We start from the raw sequence: 10707 nt of genomic DNA, 5'->3' as shown, positions 1-10707 counted from the left end.
CCTGATATTATAACCTTCCCATTAGCATGCTAAACCCGTAGTGAGACGGTTGGTATGGTCTTCAATACCTGTTTGCACTAGCTTGCACGTGGCTCTGGACTTTTACATTTGAAAATAGGGGAAAATAGAAAGAGTAGTTAATTTGTTGACGTCGGTTACTATTTCCAATTGCTGATGACCTGTAAACACTTGTTGGACATGTCTATTTAATAATCCAAGACAGAAAAGGGGAAAAATGAATAAATGAATAAATATAAATGATCTGCATCGTCTGCTATTGCTCACGTGATCACCCGTATGATTCTGGGAATATTCAAAATGGCGGTTTCCGAAGACGCGATCGCAAAGCCTCTGGATAATTCGCGCTTTGTTTGGATCAAGGACAAAACTAGACTTATTTGCTGTTATTGACGGACATATTGTTTATTCCTATTTTGATCGATACAAGTATAGATATGTAATGTGATGATATGAAGAAGAAAATGTCGACATTATGACGGTGTGTTGCCGCTGCTCCCTCTCCCATGATATACGTAACGTTAAAACAAACGGTTAGTAAATTGACGACCTCGTCATTGCAAAGTTTGATCTTCATGAACTTACGACTGTACCTTTTTGACATCAGTACTTAACTCGTATTGGAATGCAATTAATAGTTTTTGCGTCAACCTGCTGAATCTTGATTGGCAAGCCAATACTTAAAAGTGTCGAATTAAAAGGGTGTCGAATTAATGGTTCCTAGCTTAAGTAAAGGTGTGTGTGAAAGAACAAAAATGAAGAATCTGTTGTTGGGTATACTACATTCTGGATATTATTAATTTGTTCAACTTTCCTGACCATTTAGATTTCACAATGAAGGCAACTTTTATCTTTCTCACTCTCGCATCAGTTTTGGGGTTCCTAGATTGGATATCCATATAATCAAATCACTGTGGCTTTAGTACAAATGGAAGTTGCTGTTACTCCTTTAATAGATAGCTTTCTTTTTATAAATCAGCCACTTCAATATATTTCATTCACTGGAATGTTAGAATTATGCTAATATAACTGACAGAGTAGAACATTTTGCATAGCAGTCATTAATTTACATAAACTTTATATAACATTAAACCGACATAACAAACAAGGAAAACATTTTTTGTAAACTTATTTTATTATACAGGATTCTATAATGCTGCTCTACACTTTTTAGAATCATAACGTTAAATGTTTTATAATTGTCAAAACATACATTCATTATAATCGTACAATTGGTGTATGGCATTGTATTTTGTACAATATAACAACTGTAATGCAGTATTTGGTCTTTAATTTAAGCAATCCATACTACATGTACATGTACAGGAAGAATGAGTTTTCAGCAGATTCTGAACACTCTGTCTATTACAAAAATTACAGTTCGTTTTACTATCTCCATCATCCCCTAAAACTCTAATACCATCTGAATCAACATTGAAAGGCACCTGACTGATTTAATGATAATTAACAAAATTCATTCCGCACAACCCTTAACCTAATTTATGCGTAGCACACCAGTTTTATAAAGCAGGTAAACATGTACATGCTCCGTTATTCCAGACTGTAAGGATTGATCCACCCATACCGGGATGGACTCCCACTCTTTGTGATAAGTACGGTATGGAAGGTTCAACATGCTCGAGGTGTTGCTCTCTTCAAACACAGGACCTTCAGCTTCACGTCGCATCCAAAAGAATGTCTCAAAACTGAAACTGGGTACTCATTTTCACCTGAGTAGAGTTAAGGAAAATGTGCCTTTCTCAAGGACACATCATTGGGGCCTGCTAGGGATTTGAACCCAGAACCTTTTCTGAGAAGTCAACAACCCTAACCACAAGACTACATTGCCACCTTTACAATCTTCAGAATCTGTAAGTCTACTTTTAAGACTCTGACAGCTGGCGCTCCTCACTCAGTAACCTGGCTAGTCTCTCCAGACCCTGTAGGATGACATGACATTAATCTTTACACATCAACATCAGAAAAAGACATTAAAAACATGGAAAACATATACCAGGTACAAAAGTGTATCTATGGAAACTCAACATATATCATATTGATATAAAACAAAATAAGTCTGACATCATATACGGTACCATTACACAAACTATGACAATGATATTGATCTTGATATATCATGAAACGTCCAGATGCAATTGATTATTACGTGTTCATTTATCTAAGTCATCAAACAGTCCTTACCTTATCCATCTGTTCAGGAGTAGCTTGAGAGAAGGCTGCTCGCACGTAGGGACTTGCCTCCCCTGGGGTGACAGAGAAGGCGTTGCCAGGCACAAACAGAACCTCTTTCTCCATGGCCTTCTCCATGATGAGTTTGTGGGTGTCGTGTATGCCGAGCAGCTTGAGCCACAGGAACATCCCGGCTGAGGGAGAGTGCCACTCTGCCAGGCCTGTCAACGTAAAACCTGTTACGTTTACCTGTTTACTTAATATTGAGCTGAGTTTGTGTCATATCAACCATGTTACAGGCCACCTTTTGAAATTACCCTTTTCTGCGATGCTATCATTATCACTTTTGGATGGACCTTAATTTATCATTATTCAATACCTATGTTTCATTTGATTTGATTCTCTGTAGCACGTGCATTATAATGCTTTTCCTGGCATCTTATAAGCCCATTTAGGCTGGGCCATTCGAGGTCGCAAAAAAAGTTAATAAACCTTCATTTTTGATATGAAAGTGATATCTAATCACTTATTTGTGGAAACTGTGTACATCAATTAGTTTCAATCATCTAAGACCCATTCTGTCTTACATTTTGCAGATGTCTAAAAATCATACAATAAAAAAATCAAAGGATATATGTCTTTTCCATAAGGTCCCAAAGACAACCACCACCCCTACACCTGTCATACATACTACACATGCATGTATATGGACACCACTTGCCTGTGAGCCACCTGTCAGCTGACTTGATCATGTGATCTCTCCTCTCTTGGTAGAAATCTGAGACTCTGTACAACAGATACATAAAACTCAGAGTCTGCATCAGTTATGGAAAAAAAAAATTAGTTCACAGTTTTCTACTGTTGATGCAGTAAACGGCTTCATCGTTCATCGTTTTTCCACACAAACAAGTTTTTCCCATTGATCCATGGTACTGACCACGCTGTCCTTGGAACTGATTACACGATCCATGGTACAGACTTCCCTGTCCTTGGTACTGACAGTAACTGACTACACAATCCATGGTACAGACAACGCTGTCCTTGGTACTGACTACACAATCCATGGTACTGACCAAGCTGTCCTTGGTACTGACAGTAACTGACTACACAATCCATGGTTCTGACTATGCTGTCCTTGGTACTGACTACATAATCCATGGTACTGACTACGCTGTCCTTGGTACTGACTACACAATCCATGGTACTGACTACGCTGTCCTTGGTACTGACTACACAATCCATGGTACTGACTACGCTGTCCTTGGTACTGACTACTAGATCCATAGTGGATTTAGCCAAGCACACCGTATCAGCCCTGTACTTCTCGATGCAATTTGCACATGCCAATGTTTTGCCAGCTTGTCATGCAAACTTATAAAATGTAGGGCCACATTCTTCCTATGACAAGAAAGAGCAGACCTTATGGAAGCAGCTGGCAAGCTGCCAAAATATTGGACTTATTTGGAGGGTCACAAAACCTTGGTTGTGCAGAGTGAATTACCTTCAATATTGTATTTAAAACAGTCTTAAAAACAATGTATTTCACTGACCTGTCACAGTGCTGTAGGAAACCATCCACACCCCACTTTTCCAGCAACAAGAACAGGATCATCTGTCAATATAAGGTTCAATTATGATAATGAAACTACTGATACTGAGCTTTGGATCACTAATAATTCTATTCATCATAGTTATTCACAAGAAAATTACTTTTTTGGTGTAAGTAAGAAAGGTACACTGTCTTGTGTCTGAACCATATCATATACCTGTAATATACTTTAAAAACATTATAGACAATGTCATACTATTTAGTAAATGGGGGACAAACATTATTTAAGAACATGAAGGATGAAACACAAACTGTCATTGAGAGAGAGACTACTAGTCATAAGAGTGGAAGTCATCATTGCCACCAAGTACTCAACAGCTTAAAACAATGCTATGTGCAAAGGTTTAGGTGTGACATGTTGTTCAATGTAATCACCAGCTGCTGCCATGGCATGTGCTGGTTAGCTGGTGTGTTACGCTGAAGGGCAGTTATACTGGGCATTACCGGCTATATAGATACAGAAGCTCAGGTAGAAAAAAATGGTATTATTTCCAACAAAGAAGTATTTTTACCTGTGTGAGAGTACTGGTGTGCAGGGTGGAGGATTGGATGTGCAGGACTATCTTTGAGATGACAGGTTTGGGACCAGTCATATACCCCACCCTCATCCTGTGAAGGGAGCACAAAATACATGTCTGTTGTACTACAAATTTCCAGATGATTGACTTTAACTTTTAAGTTAATAGTAGTTGGTTTCTATCAAGGAGTTTGTCAAGCCTTTAAAAGCCAGCCAAAGTTTTTGTAAGCTTGAAAATATCGTATGTGAATGTACAGCTAGCTCGACTGCAGCTGCCAAGGCCTCCGTGCGTTTGTAAACCTCCTTGTTGTGTAGCATATCCTCTGTCAGCGGGGGTTTGTCTTCCATGAAACAGGTCCCTTTGACTTTAAAAAGGGTTTCACTAAGTAGTTTTGTTTCACTTATCTAAAGACTGACAGTAAAACTATACAGACCCTGAGGAGAGAATCTTTGAGAAGGAGTCGAACTTGAGAACTCTGCCATCTACATCCATGGAGAGGAAGCTGGGAAGACGAGGCTGCAAGAATTAAGAAAAAGTCAGCATCAACAATCTCCTTCCAGAATACATTACTTTTAAATTAGTAAATATTCTCTTTTCCCTTTATTGTGAGTTATCATTCACATTAACATATTCTAGTTACATTGTAACAAAGAATCTTTCCACATTTTCTCACCCTTGTAAACTGCAGGAAATAGTATGGATCATCCTCCAATATCATCAGGTCATAGTTCCTTGCTATCTGAAACAAAAACATGAGACATTTTGCTGGGACAACTGATATGATTTTATCATTATTTATTTATCTATTTTTTATTTATTTTATTTATTAAACTTCACAGAATGAAATCTGAGTGGTGTTGTCAACAGGATCGATGCATCCTTTACAAGGCCAACACAACTCATCCTTTACAAGGCCATCATGACTCAAAATTACAGACTTCTCTGCATACTGTACATAGTAGTTGACCTTATATTCAACATGCAAAAAGGGGGAAAATGTCTGCAGCTCTTAGACTAAGGTTGTCCACAACCATAGATTACATGTAAATGCCAACTGCATTTGCGGAGAGGACAGAAGAGGCTCTAGAGCTATAATAGGTTTGGATACCAGACTACAACTGCAGTTGAATTCCTACCTCATAGATTTCTTGTCTGCGGTCCAGTGACATGGTTGCTCCAGTGGGGTTCCCACCATTTGGAATGGTGTAGAGAACCTTGGGAACTTCGGACTGCGGATTCTTACAGTCCTCAGGCTTCCATCTGGACAGGACGTCCCTCAGGGCATCTGGTCTCATCCCAAGCTGATCTGTCTCCACAGGTAGCAGGTTACAACCTAAAGGTCGCACCTGGCAGCCAGGACAGGAGGGATAATAATTACAGAATATGTTAGAAAGCTGCTTTACACTTTTTTCCATTCGCAATATGCAACTAAGTTGACTGTGCATGTTTTTTCGCCTCAATGATGGCTTTAGTTTAAGCCCATAACTCAGTGAAATTAAGAAATCAAGGAAAGGTTCAAAGACGCCAAGTCTTGTTCTTAGTGCTCATTTCAGACAAACACTGACAATTCAGAATACATTGGAAAGTTGTTTTACATATTTTCAGCTCGAGATATGCTGTACTGTGCTGATTAGTAGAAGTTAAAGGTCATGGGTCATTCTCACTGCAGCAAGTGTTCCTGGGTAAGTGGGTTGGTCCATCAGGACGTTGTCTCCGGGGGTCACCAGCATCTCAAATGTCTGAAAAGAACAAACAACTTCCCTTGTGATTTGTATATTTCAAACCTAGTTGTAATTCTATTTCACAACTTCCCCATAGTTTGGCAGTGCTATTGCGACTGTATCCTTTACTCTTTGCTTTGACTGCAGATTGCTATTCTTTTTTTTCGTCCTATACAAGAACACCACCTAGGGGACCAATAAGATCTGATATGTGGTCAGGTGGTCACTATAGACAGGATTATCAATGCCTTTTGTACATGTGAAAAATTATCTAGGGGACTGTGGAAAAGTGGTCACATTAGCCAGGTGGTCCTTATGTAGAGGAGCTTACTTTAGACAGCGCCTCCTGACTTCCAGTTGTAACACATAGGTCCATCTGTCCCTGTTCAGGAGCCAGCTGGCAGGTGGGAGGATTATGTAACTGCACCTGGAGGTTCTTCAACCACTGCACCAGCTCAGGTATCCTGGTGGACACATTATACAAGTGTAACAACTGACAGGCACACCTGTTAATGCACCAGCTCAGGTATATTGGAGGACACATTATACAAGTGTAACAACTGCGACTTTGTAATTTCAGGTCGTAGATAGCATACAATTCTTATTCTACATTTTTAAACTTTCAGAATCATACATCAATGTCATTTTTCTCAGTTACAATTTGCTTCATTAATTCATTCCTTCATTTATCAATCCATTCAAAAATATTCATTCTTTCTCCAGTTCCTACTGCCTTCTGCCTGTACCTACCCCAGGATGGAGAGTGCAGTATGTCTGTACCTACCCCGGGATGGAGAGTGCAGTATGTATGTATCTACCCTGGCCTGGGATGGAAAGTGCAGTATGTCTGTACCTAACCCTGGATGAAGAGTGCAGTTTGTCTGTACCTACCCCGGGATGGAGAGTGCAGTATGTATGTATCTACCCTAGCCTGGGATGGAAAGTGCAGTATGTCTGTACCTAACCCGGGATGAAGAGTGCAGTTTGTCTGTACCTACCCCGGGACGGAGAATGCAGTATATATGTACCTACCCTGGGATGGAGAGTGTAGTATGTCTGTACCTACCTCAGGATGGAGAGTGCAATATGTCTGTACCTACCCTGGGGATGGAGAATACTGCAGAGCTCTCTTGATCAACCTCTGATCCAGATTGAGCTGGCTGTCATCCCTGTGAGGAGATTTATAATATGGATCACTTTGTTGAAAAGATTAAAACTCACTCTATGTACATTAGCTGTACATGTCCGTTTTGAAAGAAATATTTTTAAACTATGAAATTCCCTGATGATTTGTTTTCCTATTGAAATCCCACTGCCTCATAGTCATATTAAACATCCAACAATATTGCAGAGGTAGAAATAAATTCGGAATACTACTAACGTTAGAGGTTATTCAACTCTTACTTGGTTTATTACTGCGAATCACAAACGTACGACTTAGGCCCCTGATACAAAACACGCCTGGACATGTATCAAGCATGGTCTAGACAAGAACAGTGTTAACAAGTCAGGGGCCTTCACCCTTGACCTTGTGCATGTATAGTTCAAACCGTGAACCCGCTTTTTAGACTGTAGGCATGGATTTTGTCCTTATATCTATAGACACAAAACATATTGCAACCATAGAAGCAATAACACATTAGGTATGTGACTTACGGCAGAGTTACAGAAGCTTGTGTGAAGGGAAACATGTCAGTATTGGGCATTCCACTGGCCAGGGAGATGAGGGTTGGGGGGCCTCTCTGTTGGATCGCAGCTGAAACAAATAGGACAGAACATTGCTGTTGTTGTTGTTGTTTTGCAAATAATCTTCCGGGTAACAGGATGAATCTATTGTAAGGGTAAAGGGACGGGCAGCGAAGGGGTAAAGCTTCAGAGTATGTACTAGTATCATATTATGACTGGGTGTTAAATATAAAAACTATCGTAGAAATAAAATAACTAGAATGTAACTTGTTGTTACAACTGGTGTGGGCAGCCTCAATATTATCAGCTTGATCAAAACAATGCTTGGCTGTGTTTTCTGCCGTCTGGACTGAACCACTCTTTCCAGCAACCTTTAATATACGATCATCATATCTTGTGTGGCCGCGTGGCGCGTTGGATACACCCGATCCCTCGATCTCGGAAGTTAAGCAACGCGCGGTCCGGACAGTGCTTGGATGGGAGACCAACCAAGGACGTCCGGATTGCTGTAGCCTCACGAAGCTTTCCACGAAATCGTCTTCCGGGAGGGACGTAAAACGGGGGTCCCGTGCTCGAGGAGGTGCCTCGAACACGTTAAACAGCCTCATTACCCTACACATTGGGTACCTGCCTGTGGCACTGGCTGCAAATACACCTGATATTATTATATATAAATATCCTGCTGTTGCTGTTGGAACACTATACACAAAGCTGCGAGAGATGTTTTGATGTAATATTGTCACTTGCCGGCGCCACTAAAGCCTGCGAAACAACCGTATTACGCCGAATTTAGGACACTTACTAGTACATATACCTGTTGGAACCACTCAGAGTCAGATAATACGTAAGACCGGCCACCATTCGTGGTTACTTGACGTTTAACACTGAAATACGTTACCAGACCATTCAGTGCTGAGGAAAAGACTCACTAAGTTCTCGGATAGGTGAGGCGACCCTCGCCTTACTAACGGCGTTGAGGAACCTGGCGTAATTCATCTTCAGCGACCTTCTGAAACCCTCCCACCTTCAGTTGTTGTGTTTGGTTTGTTGCAGTTCTCTCACATGTCGCATCGAGGCGCTCGCAGTAATTGGTCATTGTGGTCGCACACCGCAGTTTGTATGAGTTGTGAAGTAAATGGTGTAGGTAGTAAATGAGAGCTACTTAATAAAGAATATCATTAGGTAGGGTCGTGGAAATGAAAGTGAAATGTTCTATTTCTAGCAAAGTTAACGATGTGTAAAAACACAGACACGCGCTCTCGCACGCACGCACACACACACACAAACACACACACACACAAACACACACACACACACACACACACACACACACACACACACACACACACACTCACGCACTCACGCATGTGCACACATACTAATCCCGTTACGGTAAAATGTATTAATGGAAAATTCCATGAGATTCTCCCCTAAAATTAGGCATCGATGAAGTCAAGATCACAGAAGAAAGAAATAGTTCAACGTCTAACCGCTTGAGATCTTTTTGAAGTTAGGGGGTGCCCTATCGCTTTGCTTCTGCCAACCACAATCACAATTACACAACACGCAGTGCGACCACGTTCAGAACTCAGACGGCACGTTTTCATCTCTATTTTGATTTTTTAATCACTGTTGAATCATACAACTAAGTCCTATGCTGTAAATTAGTGTATGATAGTACTATGTAATACTATGTTATAGTATTCCTCATTCCTTTCCTTGTCTGTGTATTAAGCTGATTGCTGAATCCAAAAAGATGAAAGCCCAATTATTGCAATAGATGTTCATCAGAAATATGTTGAGATTGCAATGTAGATCTGAATACAGAGCAACAAATCACCATTATAACTAGTATGAAAAAGAAACAACACTTTTAGAAGAGATGTGGAGTGCCACCGTACTACTGCAACATTGACATATTTGTTCACTAAAAACTTGTTTCTTTGCAAACATTACAATATTAGGTTTAAAAAACACAGCTTACAAAAGTAATCATGGCGAGTTATGTCATATTTCTGGATATTCCAGATATTCTGCAACTTCTATGCTGCAACACTTTGTTGGTAATATAGATAATGATAAGAGTGATAAACTGTTCTTGGTTACAAAAAGGCCGAGTAATCTATAACGCTCTACTACCATTGACAAGTCGAATCAGCGCATGTCCTTATCAAATTCTTCCTATTGGTCTATTCAGGTAAATGCTACAGTGTAGGTCTGCAGATTAATATATACACTTCTTTAAGGTCGCTCTTTTACTGAACCAAGACCACTGGAGACATCCAATATTAGAAGCTTTCGAGAAATATACACATAGTATTTGTATATGGCAAGTACACATAACGTCTACTTAGAAACATTTCTTTACTGAGTTGGCATTCAGACTGCCCGCTTATAACTTACAAATGTAAGTATTTCCCTATCCTACAGTAGTATGGAGCAGGACCAACATAAGCCGAAGATGAAATAAACATTTTCGTTAGTGCAAAAATGCTCAAAGTGAGATTCAGCGTTCCTTTCGCCCAACACAAACAGCAATGTGAGATTCACTACAATATGTCCAAACATGCTTAAATTTCTGTTTACAATTCCATATATACAACACAAGCTTGATCTGATTAATCAAAATTGTAGCCTGTTTAAGAAAAAAGCTAAACTGTGCCAGAAGAAATTTGATTCTCAATGCAAAACTCGATATCGGCTGAGGAGTTATCCTGTCGGCCCCTGAAGCGGATTAAATCAGCTTCTGTCAAGAAGTCCATCAGCTCCTCCTCTGTAGGACTGTAGTCCTCTTTGATGACTGACGACGACCTCCCCTCCCCACGCTGTAGCACCCCTCCTACCCAGGACTGCAGTCGCTCCAACATCAGGTCTGCAACCTGCTCAGTTTCCGGCTTCTGCTGGGTGTTCTCTTCTGCAACCTGATGGTATAATCAGCATAATATCATTATAACCAAGTTACATA

General features: G+C 40.2%; 2 protein-coding genes across 2 annotated transcripts in view; both read right to left on the bottom strand.

The window, feature by feature from the left end:
* Positions 1 to 1250: 1250 nt before the first annotated feature.
* LOC136437399 (kynurenine/alpha-aminoadipate aminotransferase, mitochondrial-like) lies at positions 1251 to 8815 on the bottom strand. Its single transcript, XM_066432000.1, has 13 exons — positions 8672 to 8815; positions 7713 to 7812; positions 7157 to 7225; positions 6388 to 6520; positions 6000 to 6074; positions 5472 to 5681; positions 5009 to 5074; positions 4769 to 4851; positions 4330 to 4426; positions 3759 to 3820; positions 2930 to 2994; positions 2221 to 2429; positions 1251 to 1958 (listed from the first exon to the last, which is right to left on the bottom strand). The coding sequence occupies exons 1-13, from the start codon at positions 8736 to 8738 to the stop codon at positions 1902 to 1904; spliced, it is 1293 nt and encodes a 430-aa protein (XP_066288097.1). The 5' UTR covers positions 8739 to 8815; the 3' UTR covers positions 1251 to 1901.
* A 535-nt stretch (positions 8816 to 9350) lies between these two features.
* LOC136437246 (uncharacterized) overlaps positions 9351 to 10707 on the bottom strand; it is a 67723-nt gene continuing 66366 nt past the window's right edge. Inside the window, exon 76 of the mRNA XM_066431727.1 lies at positions 9351 to 10663. Coding sequence (XP_066287824.1) covers positions 10394 to 10663 — 270 coding nt within the window. The 3' untranslated portion in view covers positions 9351 to 10393. The remainder of the gene's footprint in view (positions 10664 to 10707) is intronic.

This window comes from Branchiostoma lanceolatum, chromosome 6 (assembly GCF_035083965.1).
Source record: "Branchiostoma lanceolatum isolate klBraLanc5 chromosome 6, klBraLanc5.hap2, whole genome shotgun sequence".
Lineage (NCBI taxonomy): Eukaryota > Metazoa > Chordata > Leptocardii > Amphioxiformes > Branchiostomatidae > Branchiostoma > Branchiostoma lanceolatum.
The sequence above is the reverse complement of the archived record's forward strand: the minus strand, read 5'-3'. Positions and strand labels throughout refer to the sequence as shown.